General features: G+C 41.2%; 1 protein-coding gene across 3 annotated transcripts in view; it reads left to right on the top strand.

Moving 5' to 3' along the window:
* Positions 1-17,795, top strand: part of hdx (highly divergent homeobox) — a 102,609-nt gene that overhangs the window by 70,091 nt on the left and 14,723 nt on the right. For 2 of the 3 annotated variants that reach the window (XM_052021783.1, XM_052021782.1), the window contains one exon: positions 8,590-8,736. The exons of the other annotated variant lie outside the window; for it this stretch is intronic. In XM_052021783.1, coding sequence (XP_051877743.1) covers positions 8,590-8,736 — 147 coding nt within the window. The remainder of the gene's footprint in view (positions 1-8,589; positions 8,737-17,795) is intronic. 3 annotated transcript variants of the gene reach the window in all.

The following is a 17,795-nucleotide window of genomic DNA, read 5'->3' as shown; positions in this document are numbered from 1 at the left end:
TAACGTCTCCTCTGTATCTATTCCCCAGCACCTTAAACCTATGTCCTCTTGTGGCCACCATTTCAGCCCTGGGGAAAAGCCTCTGACTATCTAGCCGATCAATACCTCGCATCATCTTATACACCTCAATCAGGTCCCCCCCTCATCCTCTGTTCTCCAAGGAGAAAAGGCCGAGTTCCTTCAACCTGCTTTCATAAGGCATGCTCTGCATTCCAGGCAGCATCCTTGTAAATCTCCTCTGTACCCTCTCTATGGCTTCCACGTCCTTCCTGTAGTGAGGTGTCCAGAACTGAGCACAGTACTCCAAGTGGGGTCTGACCAGGGACCTATATAGCTGCAACAATACCTCTCGGCTCCTAAATTCAATTCCACGATTGAAGGACAATACACCATATGCCTTCTTATCCACAGAGTCAACCTGTGCAGCCGCTTTGAGTGTCCTATGGACTCGGACCCCAAGATCCCTCTGATCCTCCACACTGCCAAGAGTCCTACCATTAAGACTATATTCCGCCAACATATTTGACCTACCAAAATGAACCACTTCACACTTATCTGGGTTGAACTGCATCTGCCACTTTTCAGCCCAACTTTGCATCCTATCTATGTCCCTCTGTAACCTCTTGACAGCCCTCCAAACTATCCACAACACTCCCAACCTTTGTGTCATCCGCAAACTTACTAACCCACCCCTCCACTTCCTCATCCAGGTCGTTTATAAAAATCACAAGGGTCCCAGTACAGATCCCTGAGGTACACCACTGGTCACCAACCTCCACTCAGAATACGACCCTTCAACAACCACTCTTTGTCTTCTGTGGGCCAGCCAGTTCTGGATCCACACTGCAATGTCCCCTTGGATCCCATGTCTCCTCACCTTCTCCATAAGCCTTGCATGGGGTACCTTATCAAACGCCTTGCTGAAATCCATATACACTACATCTACTGCTCTCCCTTCATCGATGTTACTAGTTACCTCCTCAAAAAATTCAATCAGACTCGTAAGGCAGGACCTGCCCTTGACAAAGCCATGCTGAGTCTTCCTAATCATATTATACCTCTCCAAATGTTCATAAATCCTGCCTCTCAGGATCTTCTTCATCAGTTTACCAACCACTCAGGTAAGACTTACCGGTCTATAATTCCCTGGGCTATCCCTACTCCCCTTCTTGAATAAGGGAACAACATCCGCAACCCTCCAATCTTCCGGAACCTCTCCCGTCTCCATCGACGACGCAAAGATCATCATCAGAGGCTCCGCAATCTCCTCCCTCGCCTCCCACAGCAACCTGGGGTACATTTCATCGGTCCCGGCAACTTATCTAACTTGATGCTTTCCAAAAGTTTCAGCACCACCTCTTTTCTAATATCTACGTGCTCAAGCTTTTCAGGCCGCTGCATGTCCCCACTACAATCCCCTAGATCCTTTTCTGTAGTGAATACTGACATAAAGTATTCATTAAGTACCTCTGCTATTTCTTCTGGATCCATACACGCTTTCCCACTGCTGCACTTGATAGGCCCTATCCTTTCGCATCTCATCTTCTTACTCTTCACATACTTGTATGAACGCCTTGGGGTTTTCCTTAATCCTGCCTGCCAAGGCCTTCTCATGTCCCCTTCTGGCTCTCCTAATTTCTTTCTTAAGTTCCTTCCTTTTAGCCTTGTACTCTTCCAGATCTCTAACATTACCTAGCTCCTTGTACCTTTTGTATGTTTTTCTTTTCCTTTTGACTAGGTTTATTATAGCCTTCGTACACCACGGTTCCTGTATCCTCTCGTGACTCCCCTGTCTCATCGGAACATGTCTACGCAGAACTCCACACAAATATCCCCTGAATATTTGCCACATATCTTCCGTACTTTTCCCTGAGAACATCTGTTCCCAATTTAATCTTCCAACTTCCTGCCTCAGAGCCTCATAATTCCCTTTACTCCAAGTAAATGCCTTTCTAGTCTGTCTGTTCCTATCTCTGTCCAGTGCTAGCGTAAAGGAGATAGAATTATGATCACTATCACCAAAATGTTCACCCACTGAGAGATCTGACACCTGACCAGGTTCATTTCCCAATATCAAATCAAGCACAGCCTCTCCTCTTTTTTTTCTTTTTCTTTCTTTCTTTTTCAATCTTTTTATTAGTTTTCAAATTAATACAGATTAATATATCAATGTTTATACACATAATACAAAGAGATCAGGAGAACAATCATGACATGGATAATCATAAAGAACAATGGAGTATAAAAAAAATCTGTAGATCCAATGATCTGTTAGTGAATGAATATAATATAAAAGAAAAAGATTTATTATAAAATATGAAAAAAAAAAACAAAACAATAAGAAAAATTATAAACAATATATCAAACCAAACAGCTAAAGAAAAAAAAATTAAAAAAAAACAGAAAAAAAAACTGGACTAAAATTTCTCTATAGAAACAGAGCAATATTATGTCATCAACTCCGTTCCTCTAAATTGAAAGATTATTATAAGGGGATCTATATCATGTGAAAATATCAAATAAATAGACTCCAAACTTCCTCAAATTTAAGCGAAGGATCAACAGTACCACTCCTAATTTTTTCCAAGTTTAAACATGATATAGTTTGAGAGAACCATTGAAAAGTAGTAGTGGGTATTGGATCTTTCCATTTAAGCAAAATGGATTGTTTGGGCATTAATGTAACAAAGGCAATCATACGGTTAGCGGAGGCAGATAAATGGCCAGATTCTATCCTTGGTAAACCAAAAATTGCAGTGATAGGATGAGGTTGTAAATCAATCTTCAATACATTTGAAATAATGTTAAAAATATCTTTCCAATATTTGTCCAAAAGAGGACAGGACCAAAACGTATGTGTCAAAGAAGCCACATTCGATTTACATCTGTCACATATAGGATTTATATGGTGATAAAAACAAGCTAGCTTATCTTTTGACATATGGGTCCTGTGAACTACCTTAAACTGTATCAAAGAGTGTCTGGCACACATTGAAGATGTATTAACTAAATGAAGAATTTTCTTCCATGTCTCTGTAGGTAAAGATGTCTGGAGTTCACTTTCCCATTCATTCTTAATTTTGTCCAGTGGTTCTGAACGAATTTTCATAATTAAGTCATAAATTATTGCTATCAAGCCCTTCTGACAAGGATTAAAACCAAAAATTTTTTCCGTAATTTCAGTTTTGTAAGGTGTGGGAAAAGAGGGTATAGTAGCTTTTAAAAAATTTCTGATTTGCAAATATCGAAAAAAGTGTGATCTAGGCAAATTGTATTTGTTAGACAATTGTTCAAAAGATGAAAAACAGTTATCAATGAATAAATCACGAAAACATACTATTCCCTTCCTTTTCCATATGGAAAAAGCTGAGTCAACTCTGGATGGATGAAAGAAAAAATTAGATTGAATGGGACTTGATAGATTAAACTTATTCAATCCAAAAAATTTACGAAATTGAAACCATATTCATATTGTATGTTTAACAATTGGGTTAATCATATGTTTACTTAATTTGGTAAGTGCAAAAGGGAGTGAAGCTGCTAAAATAAAAACTCATGAAAATTCAAGTACTGATTGGGACTCAAGGTGTACCCATTTGGGGCGTCGAATTACATCTGAATCGTGTATCCAAAAACAGCCTCTCCTCTTGTAGGTCTATCTACATACTGTGTCAAGAATCCTTCCTCAACACACCTAACAAACTCCACCCCATCTAAACCCCTCACGGTCTGGAGATGCCAGTTGTTTGGGAAATTAAAATCCCCCATCACAACAACCATGTTATTCTCACACCTTTCTAGGATCTGCTTCCCTATCTACTCCTCAATAACCCTGTCACTATTGGGCGGCCTATGAAAAACACCCAGTAAAGTTATCGACCCCTTCCTGTTCCTAACCTCCACCCACAGAGACTCCGTAGACAATTCCTCCACAACGTACACCTTTTCCGCAGCCGTGACACTATCTCTGATCAACAGTGCCACTCCTCCACCTCTTTTGCTTCCCTCCCAGTCCTTCCTGAAACATCTAAAACCCAGCACTTGAATCAACCATTCCAGCCCCGGTGCCATCGAAGTCTCCGTAATGGCCACCACATTATAGCTCCAAGTATCGATCCAAGCTCTAAGCTCATCCCCCTTGTTCACAATACTCCTTGCATTAAAATAGACACATCTCAAGCCTGTCTGAACATGTCCCTTCTCTTTCACCTGCCTATGGTACTTACTCCTAGCTTCCTCTATTTGAGAGCCAAACACCTCTTCCCCAGTCTCTCCAGTACGGATCCCACCCCCCAACAATTCTAGTTTAAACTCTCCCCAGTAGCTTTAGCAAACCTCCCCACCAGTATGTTGGTCCCCCTGGGATTCAAGTGCAACCCGTCCTCTTTGAACAGGTCATACCTGCCCCAAAAGAGGCCCCAATGATCCAGAAATCTGAATCCCTGCTCCTTACTCCAATCTCTCAACCACGCATTTAACCTCTTCCTCATTCTGTTCCTATACCCACTGTCGCTTAGCACAGGCAGTAATCCGGAAATTATTACCTTTGAGGTCCTGCTTCTCAAATTCCTTCCTAATTCTTTATAGCCTCTTTTCAGGACCTCATTCCTTTCCCTACCTATGTCGTTGGTACCAATATGTACCACGACCTTTGGCTGTTCTCCCTCCCCCTTCAGGATATCTTGGACGCGACCTGAAACATCCCGGACCCTAGCACCTGGGAGGCAAACGACCTTCCGAGTTTCTTTCCTGCGTCCACAGAATCGCTTGTCTGCCCACCTAACTATAGAGTCCCCTATCACTCGTGCCCTCCTCACTCCTTCCCTACCCATCTGAGCCACAGAGCCGGGCTCTGTACCAGAGACACTGCCACTGTTGCTTCCCCCAGGTAGGCTGTCTCCCCCAGTATTACTCAAACAGGAGTACTTATTGTCAAGGGGTACAGCCACAGGGGTACTCTCTAGTACCTGACTCCTCCCCTTCCCCCTCCTGACTGTGACCCAATTGCCTGATTCCGATGGTCCCGGTGTGACCACCTGCCTATGATTCCTCTCTATCACCTCCTCACTCTCCCTGACCAGACGAAGGTCATCGAGCTGCATCTCCAGTTCCCTAACACGGTCCCTCAGGAGCTGCGGCTCATCACACCGGGCGCAGACGTAGCCTTCCCGGAGGCAGGGAGACTCCGGGAACTCCCACATCTGACACTGATTACAGGAAACTGCACTTATATTCCTTCCTTAACTCAAGTCACCTACCTTTCCTCACCCCTTCATGCCTAAGACCCTTGAGCTAAAGCCCAGAACACTCTGCTCCCTCTCACTCCGCTGCCTGCTCCGACGCTGCCTGCTGGATATGGGGTTTGCTTTTTAAACTGCCCGCGCCTTACCTGCTGACGTCACGCACCTGCGCAGTCCAGTCCCCACTATTCCCGACTAAAACTTATTTAAAAACTTATAAAACAGAACCTTACTCAACTAAACCTTACAATAAAACTCTACAAAAAAAGAAGGAAAACTTATCTGTCCTGAAGTCCCGACCTCTGCCAAAGTGAAACCCACGAAACCTCCGTTTTTTTTTCCTAACCACTTTTTAAACTGCCCGTGCCTTACCTGCTGACATCATGATGGAAAAAGCACAAAAAAAACTGATAATGTTTATAGTTGTTTGCTGCAGTTTTAAACTCCAAGGTGACTCCAATCCAGCTGGTACTACAGAGAAGCAAGTCCTCAAATGTTCATTCCTTGCTATAGTATGATCTAGAAATGTGAAGGGAATCACAGCAAATGAAACCAGTTGTTTTTGAATTAAATGAGTGTGGGAGGCAGGTGAGTTTCATGCCATTTTGAAGTAGACCATAGTACAGTATTAATCTTGGAATTAGTGGTTGAGTCATGCAATACATTTTCCACATCCATTTCATACATATGTGGGTTCTCTTAAACATCTGGTATTTTTAAATTCATTTGTAGGACATGGACAAAGAATGCAGGATCAGCTTTTGTTGCCCATCCCTAATTTCTCTCAAGGAGGTAGTGGTGAGCTATTGCTGTGGACCGCTTTAGTCCTTCTGGTGCTGCTCTGTTGGGTTGTCAGTCCCAGGCTGCCGCTGATAAGGAAATATTTAATCAGGGTTGTGTGAGACGTGAGGGGAACTTGCAGATATTCCAAGGTGCTTTGTATCCTTGTCCTTCCCGATGATAGAAATTGCAGATTTGAGGGATGCTGTTAAAGTAGCTGGGATGAGGAAATGTGGTGCGTTTTGCAGAAGGTACACTCTGCAGCTGTGTTGGTGAAGGGTCAGAGTGCTTAGGGTGATGGGTGGTGTCCCTATCAAGTGAGCTGGTTTATCCCCAGCAGTATGAAGTTTCTAGGGTATTGTTGGATTGTTGGAGCTGCAGCCATCCTGACAAATGGAACGTATTCTAATGCACTACTGCCTGGTGCCCTGTAGATAGTGCAAAGGCATGAGAGTGCAAGCAGGTGTGTTATCTTAAGATTTCCAGCCTCGAGGATGACCATAGCTTGCATGTGTGATGACTTAGCTGATGGCTGAGTGTTTTCTAGGTCTTGTGTGCAGGCATATACTGCTTCATTTTCTGAGAAGTTGTAAATAAAATTGAACACTGCACAATCATCAATGAACATTCCCATTTCTGACCTTTTTATAATAAAAGCAAAGTTATTGGTGAAGCAACCAAAGATGATTGGGCTTGGGATGCTTCCCTATGGAACTCCTGCATTGATGCCCAAGGCCTGAGATGAATTGCCTTTCAACCCTAACTATCTTTCTTTGTGAGGGATGACTTCAACCGTGGAATGTTTTCTCCTTTTTACCCATCGACTTCACTTGTACCAAGTCTCCTTGATGCTGCACTCTGTCCAATGCTGCTTTGATGTCATTGGAAGTTACTGTCACCTCAACTTTGAATTCAGTTCTTTGGTCAGAGTGATTTTGGCAAACTCCAAACTGAACATCACCGTACAGGTCATTGGCAAATGCTGCTTTCAGAGCATCATCAAAGACTCCTTCCGGCACTTTGATGAATTAGTGTAGACTGGGTGGTAATTAGCTGGATTGGATTTGTCCTGCTTTTAGTGGACAGGACTTGCCTTGACAATTACCCACATGCCAGAGTTCTAACACTACTGAAACAGATTTGGTAGAGATTCTGCTTGTCCTGGAGCACAGATCTTCAGTGCGACAGTACTATAGCTGTGGTGTTGCCAAGTCCCCAACTCTTAGGCATTTCTTGATATCACATGGAATTAATCAAATTAGCTCAAGACTGACCTCTGATGATGGGGACTTTGGGAGAAATCTTCCTGCTTTGTATGGTATTTACTCTAAAACTTGTGTTGAGACAGATTTATATGCTCTAGTTACAGTAAAACTCCAATAAACTGGCTTTCTTGGGACTTCGATAGTGCTCGACAAGCAGATTTTCCAAACTCATGCTTGTTCCCTCTATTAATAACCAAACACACTTTTATTTCCCTTGTTTTTACATATTATACATCAGCATAATAAATTTTCCAGTGAATCTGCTGAGTTTAAAGGAAGCAGGAAATACATAAGCACTCCTGACGCCAACTCCGGTCACAAACCTACTTGTGTTCCTGATCCCTGATGTTTCGGACTCCAACGCTCCAACTCAGCCCACAGTCCAGACTCCCGCTCCAGTCACACTCCTGATCCCTGGCTCTGACCGCACAATTAGCTCACACTCTGGAACTCTGCCTTGCATTGCTGGCTAATGAGTGAGCCAGATGCCAGAGTATCACGATTTTTGAACAAAACAGATGCTGGATTATCAGACGTTCTGTAGTGACAGTTTAATTCACAACATTAAGAGCATCACCGAAAAGCACAAAATAAACTCCAATGATTTTCTACTGCTAGTCACATAAAGAACTTGCACATGACTTGAAACAGTAATTTGTAATTGTATTTGTTTCATTTTAAATTTTAATGTAATTGAGTAGCTGAACTATTACAAAATCTTGAATGGGAGCTTGTACTTAGTTGGTTGTTGTCAAAATGGTTGTCTAGCATAGAGTACTTAACTTCAGAAACCAGATTTAAATGTACACTATTATTCTTTGTGCATTGTTCCTGTTAAAAACTGAAAACTGTAGCTGATATTTTACAATACTAAAATGAATATTTTATTATAGTTTCATTGGGTTTTTTGAAAGATAGACAAGCTACAAGATTCCTTTTAAATCCTTTGAGAATATAAAAACATGTTTCACTCTCTTCCTGTTGTCTGATGACGCTCTGAGCCACAGTAAGATCTTGTGTCAGCAACTTGCATTTGCAACTGGGGGATTATAATTATTGGGGAGTTTTGCACAAAAAAATCTTAGACACTGTAGGATAACATATGAGTGGCAGTAGAAGTACCAAGATGAGACAGTCAATGCAAACGTGACTGAAGAATGTCAGTTGTCTCCATCAAATACTGGTTGGGTATCTGTAGATTTGGAATCGCAAATAGCCTAATTTGTGAAACATTTTACTACAGGTATTCATTGCGTAATTTATATTTTTGTTTCTCCATACAAAGTTTTCTCTTTTTATTTAAGCTGCAGGATCGTACACAGTTTAGTGAGAATGATCTGGCTGTTCTGAAAAAATATTGGGATGTGGGTATGACCAGCCTGGGGTCAATATGCAGAGAAAAAATAGAAGCAGTCGCAATGGAGTCAAATGTGGACTGTGAGATTGTCAAGGTAAGAAAGTCACTTTGGTGGTTTTGCAATTATTCTTGCCATCAGTGGGTTTTTTCTTTTTATCTTGGATAAGGTTAAGTGACATTGATGAAATCAATCTAAGCTTGCACAAGACTAAATGCAAGTATACTTTTTGAGTGTTTCTTAAAATAGACTGATATACAGCGAAATGCACTATCAGCTGCTACTTTAATCACATCCTGACCTCAGTATGTAATCTGTACCAAAAATAGTCATGTATTGTTGACTGTGCTTTCTGAGCTTCCAAAGTCAATGTGTGGCAGCATCTTAATCACACTGATACTTTATCTTGATTTAATAAGAACCAAGTCATGCACGTATATTCAAAATCTAGCATGTGTGGAGTGGGTGGGTGTGTGAGTAGGGTTGGCAGAGGGGTCAACTAAATAGGTTTGATCTGAAAATTATACAAGTTCTTTGCATACAGTTCCCCTGAGTATTTGTGTTGCTATTGTTTTTGAATGGAGTGTATGATTTGATTGCAGTTGTCTAAAATGTGCTGTGATTGCACTGACCTCAAATTATTTGAATGTTAAATAAGAAAGACGAGAAACAAAAGAGGATGTTTTGATAGAGGAGTGCAATATGATGAAGGGTTTTAGCATTATTTTCACCTTTCATCTCACCCCTACAGTTCATCATTTTATTCTTTCATTTGGAATGTATTTGTCATTGTCCAGACCTTCCTCATCATTTCCAGCAGGGACATGCAGGCAACCCTCCTTCGCAAAGGTAATAGAGTCGTATGGCAGAGCGAGAGGCCCTTTTGGCTCACAATATCCATGCTGACCAAGTACCCATCTATACCAATTCCATTTACCCGAACTTCGTCTGTAGCTTTCTATGCCTTGGCGATTCAAGTGCACATCCAGATACTTATAAATGCATCAGAGTACGTGCCTCCACCACCTTCTCAAGCAGTGCACTCCAGATTGCAACCTTTCTCTGGGTGAAAAAAATCTTTCCTCAGAATCCCTTGAATCCTTTTGCTCTTCCCCTTAAACTTACGGCCTCTGGTTTTATCCATCCCTGTTTGGATGTGTAGTGAGAAACGTCCCCCACATCTATGTCCCTCATATTTTGTATACCTCTATCAGGTCTCCCTTGCCCTACTCTGCTCCAAAGAAAACAAACCCTCATGACTGAATTATTCCATCCCAGGCACGGGCCTGGTAATCTCCTCTGCACCTTCATCAGTCCATTCACATTCTTCTTATTGTGTAGTTATTGGAAGTTATGGTACAACTTTATAAAGCTTTGGTTAGGCCACAACCTCCATGCTCCTATATTCTATGCCCTGGCTAATGAAGGCCAGCTTCCTGTATGCTTTCTTCATTGCCTTTTCTACTGATTGATTGGTAGATAGACTACAAATACTTACTGTACCTGCGGTCCTTCACTTCCTGTGTAAGACCCAGTTGACTACCTAATATTTAGGGTCTAGCAATCATCGTGCAAGCCTGAAACTTCCAGGGGTAGCTTCAGCTCCATGCCTTGCCTTCAGCCTTGCCTTCAACCTTTCCTTAGCCTGCAGATTAGTCACAGAATCTGACCAACGTGGAACTGTTTACCTTTACCACTAACAAGAATGCAGCTGGTAGTTTCAGTAGTATTTGGCTGAATTGTGCCAAAGTGAACCAAATTAAACTAGAAATAGACAAGTGAGGTGAGAAATCTGACTGTTTCTTGGAACAGGAGAATAATCCTGAAGCATGCCTTTGATTTTGCTTGGGAAGACTTTCTCATTGTAAACATAATTTCTTGGCATCATTTACTCCTACAGGAACTATTGTTCCAATAGTTTTTTAGATGGGTCTAGAAGTGGACTACAGCACTGTTTCCATTTGTTGGCACTACCCCATCTCTACTGCAAACTCAATTGTGCCAATGGCCCCATGTACATCTACTCAGGTGTTCCACATTTTGGTGTTTGAAAATGTGCTGTTGAGTTTTCTGATTCAAGGCTGGGTTCAGGACTTTGAGTTGGCCAACAGCAACAAGTGCGATCAGGTCTATAGTTCAGATGGTCTGAATGGAGAATTGCAGGTTGGAAATCAAAGCTAGGCACTGGCTGCTTTTTTGGGGGGTTGGTGGAGAGGAGGGCAATTGCAAGAGACATCAAAGGGCTTCTAGTGTCCTTTGAGGTTTGAGATTAGGGCCTGGGCATCAGGGATCAGTTGGGAGCAGCAGACAATCATATCCCAGGTCTTGGGGGAATTGAAAAGTGGAGCGATAGATGGTGCATTGTAGGATGTTGACAAGAAGACCTGATGAAAAGTAAGTAACTAGGCAGGTGATGCACTGGGGAAGATCAGGTACTCCCTTAAGTACTCAATCATGATTGTTTCCCTGGCCAAAGTGATTGCAATTCCCCTTGCAAAGTTAGCAAAGGAGTGTTATGTGGGGAATCCATCAACATGTGCACCGCTGACAAAATGCAAGGACGGCCCTCTCTGGATATGCCGGTTCAAAACCTCCAGAGTAAAGTCAACTGAACTGGAAATGATCACTATTAGCTCTGGAAAAAAATTTGATCCACATTTGCAAATAATGGGTGCCTGTTTTGGAGGCAGGGTACAGTGGGGGACAGTTGCAGGGTTGTGTGTGAAACAGCATTGTGCAGTTAATTTCTAAGCTAATTTTTTTTTTACTCCAATTTAAGGAGACCATCTCCCCACTGAACCAGGAATGCAATTTGCATTTCAGCTATCCTTGAATAAAGGATTTTATGTTCTAATCCATTTAATCTCAAGAGCACATTGATCAGCCTGTGATCACCCCAGTTCTGTTTTATGTGCCTTTGATCCATATTACAAACTACATCAGTCTTGAATGTTTAATTGGCATCAGCATCCACAGGTTCATGTTGCAGAGTCCCAATTTCCTGTTAACCTTTTGCATGAAAACATGCTGCCTGATCTTGCTTTTAAATGGCCTAGATCCAGTTTAGACCCCAAAGTTAGTCCACCATTTCTCTGCATCTATAGAATCTGAATCTTTTTAAAAGACAGTTTTAATTTGTAAATAAATATGTTCTTCCCATCTACAATTTTTGCACCAATGTCTGGAGATTTGTTAAATCACTTTGTATGTCTACAACTATCAGTCTTTAGCATTAAGAAGATACTCTGATTTACATTCCTCAAATTCAAAGTTGATAATTTTATCATTTGGAACATAAAATTCCATATGCCACAATATTCCCCACTCGAATTATCTAGTTTCCATCACATAATTGACTGAGCCTTTTGGGCAAAATAATCAATTATTATTGTATATGAAAGAAACTGAAGCTGAATTTGGGACCCAAAGTATGAAGGTCCCTGTCGAAGTTTCTGAGCCAGTAAATATCTCCAATCTTCCTCTTCTTCACTTAATATATTTTTCTGCAGAAGCTGTGCTCTGACTCGCAACCCACAGACAAAGGTCAATATCACCAGTTAAGTATCTTGATTTTTGTTGAAGGCCAGCCTCCACTTCTGTCTTTCTCCTTCTCTGACTTGTACTTGCAGCTAAATGGTTAATCAGGAAATAGTTGCAGCATATTTAGAAAAAAGTCATAATACAATTAAGTAGAACCAACATGATTACATGAAGGGGAAGTAGTGAATGACATATATAGTGGAGTCCTGTGCGGGGTATAACAACCAGTTGTGAGTAAAGGGGAGCTAGTAGATGTAATATATTTGATTTTCAGAAGGCATTTGATAAGGTGCTACAATTAAAGGTAACTTTACAAAATGAGACCAAATATAGAGAATCTTAAACCAATTGAAATGAAAGGGAATTGTTCTCTAAGGCCATTAATCATAGGAATTCTCTATAATGGAGAACTGTGTTGGCTGAATCTTTGAATATATTCAAAGCAGAAGGAGATGTTTGGACAAAATGGAGTCATGGATTTATCAAGATTGGGAGAGAAAATGGAGTCAGATTAACCGTGAGCTTATTTAAATGTGAAGCAAGCTCAAGGAGTCATATATCTTGTTCCTCCTCATATGTTCTGATGCTCTTGTTCTTGTGTTTTTAGATGTTGACTCACATTTAGAATTTCAACATATTGTGATTTATTTCATATAAAAATAATGCAAATACTGTACATACCTTATAGAAAAAGATCTGCTCCAAGGCACCCAAGGACAGGAAATACTCAAACATAATGCAGTATAACTCCGATAATCAGAACCCTTGGGATTTTAGTAGTGTCGAACTATTAGATTTTTCCAGACATGTACTACTATTAGTACCCAAACATATTTTTTATTTTGCTTTTTTATACATTACACAATCATTTAATAATTTTTCCAGTGAACCCAGTGAACTTAAAGGGAGCAGGAATGCACTCCAGACCCTGGCAAATCAACACTCATTTCTGATCCCTGTGTTCTGGAACACAAACTGAGCCCCAGCCACTCTCTGGACCCCTGGCTCCAAACACACCCCTTTGTACTCTGAAACCCCAGCTCGCATTCTTGAGTGTGTGAGTCAGATGCCAGACCATCAGTTTGTTCCAAACGGTCCGGATTGCCAGATTATCAGAATTTTACCATACACACCTGTAAACATTACTAAACACTTAAGGCAGTTTGAAAACCTTAATAAATTTATATGCAGCAAAACAAACTGTTTGCATGATCCTTAGCCACCTAATTTCCTCCCTACGTCCCTCTAATTAAATAATTTTGTTAAACTTTGTAAAATTTGGCCTTTGTTTATTTGTATAATCTAAACTATTGGAGAATAATTTAACCATAGTGGGTTTCACAATAATGCTTAACTATTGGTCCCTTCACAATGTATGCATGTGTTTGTAGGTTTTGCTACAAATTTTCCTGTCCATTTTGCAGCATAGAGTCAGTGATTCAGCAGATTTCATTGAGAATATGTGGCTTCTCCTTGCTTCACCATCCTTCCACTCCATCCTTTCCCACCTTTAACAAATTTAATAATGAAAACAACTTACTTTAAATAGACTAAATGCTGATTCCTTTCTAGTGCCCAGCACCATGTTTTGTCTTGCTCCAGCAGTGTTCTGTCTTTTGATCTGCCTGCTCCTTGTAGTTTTCATTCTGGTGTGACCAAAGTTTAGAATTTTCCTACGTGAGTATATGGGCAGCTGCCTTTAGTCCCTACAGTTGCAGTGGCAATGAGTTCCCATAGTGTTATATTTGATAAAATTCAATGGTGAGCCAGGCGATTTCTGGGAGTGATTCAGAGTCTACCAGATTTGTAAGCAACTTAATTCATTTGTAACATAAGGACAGCAGACTTCTTTCTTTAAAGGGCAATAATGAAAAGAGCCAAAAGCAAAATACTGCAAATATTAGGAATTTGAAATATAAAAAAAAACTGTAAATGCTCAGTTGGTCAGGCAGCATCTGTGGAGAGAGAAACTGAGTTAATGTTCTAATGAAAGGTCATCAACCTGAAACAACCTAAGCAGTGGAATATTTCCAGCATTTTTGGTTTTGTTTCCTTTGTTACTTAACCTAAATTTACCCTTCACCACTGTGCTTCATTTATGATTAAACAATGCTTTAATTTTTTAAAATGCTCATTTTTATGTTTACACCTCACAAGTAGTCTCACTACTCCCTATTTTTGTACTCTCCATCTCTATGTGCTCTTCCAAATCTGATCTCTTGATCATTTCTGTATATAATGGCTCTGCTGTCAGCAGCCATACCTTCATCTGACATGGTTCTTAGTTCTAAAATTACCTCCCTAAACTTTGAGTTTTACTTTTTCTTCCTCCTTTAAGTGCTCTTAAAACCTATCTATCTGACCAAGCTTTTGGTGAGTATGTAAAGTTACTGTTATTGAGTTGTACTCAAGTGGTTGTCTAATTAGCCAAATGAAGGTCTATTCATAGTAGAGAAATTGTCATCCATTACTCTTCCTGCAGAAATGATTTGGTGCATTTACTGGTATTAATAGCATGAGGGTGACTCCTTTAATGAGGTCTGACACATGGCTGAGAATCTCCCACTGAAGACTTACCCAGAGTTGACATTTCTGGTTGGCATCATGCAGCAAAATATGTCCAACATGTCCCGCTAACACTAATCTTGGAAATGTACATAAAATGGACAGTTTCAATTAAATCTTCTTTTTAGAACATGAAAATGTAAGAAATCAGTTGACAAATCTGCAGAACGTAAGTATGGCCAAATGTTACTTAAACAATAATCAATTACTGAGCTTTGACTGCATTCCACCTGGAAAGTACTTCTTGATATGTTAGTTAACAGTTCTGAATTTTACATTTTACTCCTTCAATTTGTACCTTTTTATGTTGTCAATGTTAGTCTATTTGTGTAGAAAGAATAATAGTACATGTTCTGGAGCCTTTTGTTCAAAACTGAATTACCTTGAAATATAATTTGCACCAAAATAGGAGGTGATCTCTGCGGAACACCATTGGTCTCAGACCTCCAGTCAGAATAACACCCCTCCATCACTACCCTCTGTCTTCTACAGCCAAGCCAATTTTGAATTCAATCTACCAAGTTCCCATGAAACCCATGTGCCTTAATCTTCTGGATCAGCCTATCATGAGGGACCTTGTTGAATGCTTTACTAAAATCCACGTACACAACATCCACTGTACTCGTCAATCATTTTTGTCCCTTCCTCAAAAACTCAATCAGGTTTGCAAGACATGACCTCCCCTGCACAAAGCCATGCTGACTGTCCCTAATAAGTACGCGCTTTTCCAGAAGCGTGTAAATCCTAGCCCTAAGCATCTTCTCCAGTAATTTCCCAAGTACTGATGTAAGGCCCACTGGCTATAATGTCCTGCTTTGTCCCAATTACCCTTTTTAAACAATGGCTATTCTCCAGTCCTCTGGGACCTTGCTTGTGGCTAGAGGATAAAAGATCACCATCACTCTCCTCTCTTTGCCTCTCTCAATAACCTGGGATAGATCCCATCAGGCCCTGGGAACTTATCCACCTTCAAGAGATCCCCAATAACTCCCTTTCTTGATATCAACGTGCCGCAGAATATCAGCATACTCCTCCCTGATCTCACTATCCCCCACATCCTTCTCCCTGGAGAATACTGATGCAAAATACTTATTTGGTTTCTCATGCACTTTCTCTGGCTCCAGGCATAAATTCCCTCCTTTGTCCTTGAGTAGTCCTACCCTCTTCTGAGTTACCGTCTTGTTTTCAATGTATGTATAAAATGCCTTGGGATTCTCCTTAATCCTACTCACCAAGGACATTTTCATGACCCCTCTTAGCCTTCTTAATTCCCTGTTTCTTTCCTGCTTCCTTTAGATCCCTCAAGGGCTCTGTCCAATTTCAGTTTCCTAAACCTTGAACGTGTTTATTTTTTCTTTTTGACAAAAGTTACAACATCTCGCATCCTCCAAGGTTCCTGAAACTTGCCATCCTTGACTTTTTTTGCTCACAGGAACATGTTGGTTCTGAATTCTGACCAGCTGATCTTCAAACATTTCAGATGTGGATTTGCCCTATAACAGCCACTTCCAATTTATTTCCCCAGCCTAATATTGTTTTAATTAACCTTCCCCTAGTTTAGCACTTTTCCCCAAACTTCATTCTTACCCATAACTATCTGAAAACTTACAGAGTTATGATCACTATTCCCAAAATGCTTTCCCACTTTTCTGATTACCTGACCAGGCTCATTTCCCAATACAAGGTCTAGTATGGCCCCTTCCCTGGTTGGACTATCTGCATACTGTTTCAAGAAACCTTCCTTGATGAACCAAGCAAATTCTGCCCCATTCAAGCCTTCAACATTAATAAATTCCCAATCAATATTGGGGAAACTAAAGTCCCCACTGCAACAACCCTGTTGCTTTCACATCTTTTCACAACCAACCTGCATATCTGTTCCTCTATCTCCTATGGGCTATTGGGAGATGGTGGTTGCACCTTATTCCTGAGTTCTACTTGTATTGCCTCACTGGATGAGCCCTCCTGGACATCGTCCCGTACTGCAGCCGTGACATTCTCCCTGAACAGTAGTACAAGTCCCCCACCTCTTTTACACCCCTTTCTGTCATGTCTGAAACATCTGAAACCTGGATTGTTGAGCTGCCAGTCCTGTCCTTCTCTCAAACAAGTCTCTAGTAATGGCCACAACATTGTAGTGCTATGCACTAATCCAGGCTCTGAGTTCATTGGCCTTACCCATAATAGTCCTTGCATTGAAATGAATATATTTTAGCCCATCAGTCCCACCATGTTCATTAACCTGTCCCTGCTTGTCCTTCCTTTAAGACTTAATTGACCTAACCTCTACTTTCCCCTCAAATTCTCACTTGCTGACCTACTGTTCTGATTCCCACTCCCCTTCTATGTTAGTTTAAACCCTCTTAAGTAGCACTAGCAAACATCCCTGCAAGGATATTGGTGCCCCTCCAGTTTAGGTGCAACCCATCCTTCTTGTACAAGTCCCACTTGCTCTGGAAGAGAGCCCAATGATCCATATACCTGAAGCCATCTCTGCTGCACCAGCTTCTTAGCCATTTATTCAACTGTACTGTCTTCCTACTTCTTGCCTCACTAGCACATAGCATGGGTAGTAGTCCAGAGATCACAACTTTAGAGGTTCTCTTTTTTTAAAAAACTTGTTACCTAACTCCCTAAGTTCTCCTTGCAGGAACTCCTCTCTCTTTCTGCCTATGTCATTAGTACCAATATGGACCACGACCTCTGGCTGCTCATCATCCCCTTTCAGAATGTCCTGTGCCCACTCAGAGACATCCTTGACCTTGGCACTGTGGAGGCAACACACCATCCTGGAATGCCTGTCTGTGCCCTGACTAGAGAGCCCCCTATCATTATTGCTCACCTACCCTTTGACCCACCCTACTGTACAACAGAGTCAGTCATAGTGCCACTAATTTGGCTGATGCTGGCATTTTCTCCTGAGAGGCTATCTCCCCAACAGTATCCAAAACGGTATACTTAGTTGAGAGGGAAGTAGCCATGGGGGACTCCTTAAGTACCTGCCTACCCCTCCTGGTGATCATCCATCTATCTAATTGCAGTGTGACCAC

The sequence above is a fragment of the Pristis pectinata genome, chromosome 8 (assembly GCF_009764475.1).
Source record: "Pristis pectinata isolate sPriPec2 chromosome 8, sPriPec2.1.pri, whole genome shotgun sequence".
In the NCBI taxonomy this organism is placed as follows: Eukaryota; Metazoa; Chordata; class Chondrichthyes; order Rhinopristiformes; family Pristidae; genus Pristis; species Pristis pectinata.
The sequence above is the reverse complement of the archived record's forward strand: the minus strand, read 5'-3'. Positions and strand labels throughout refer to the sequence as shown.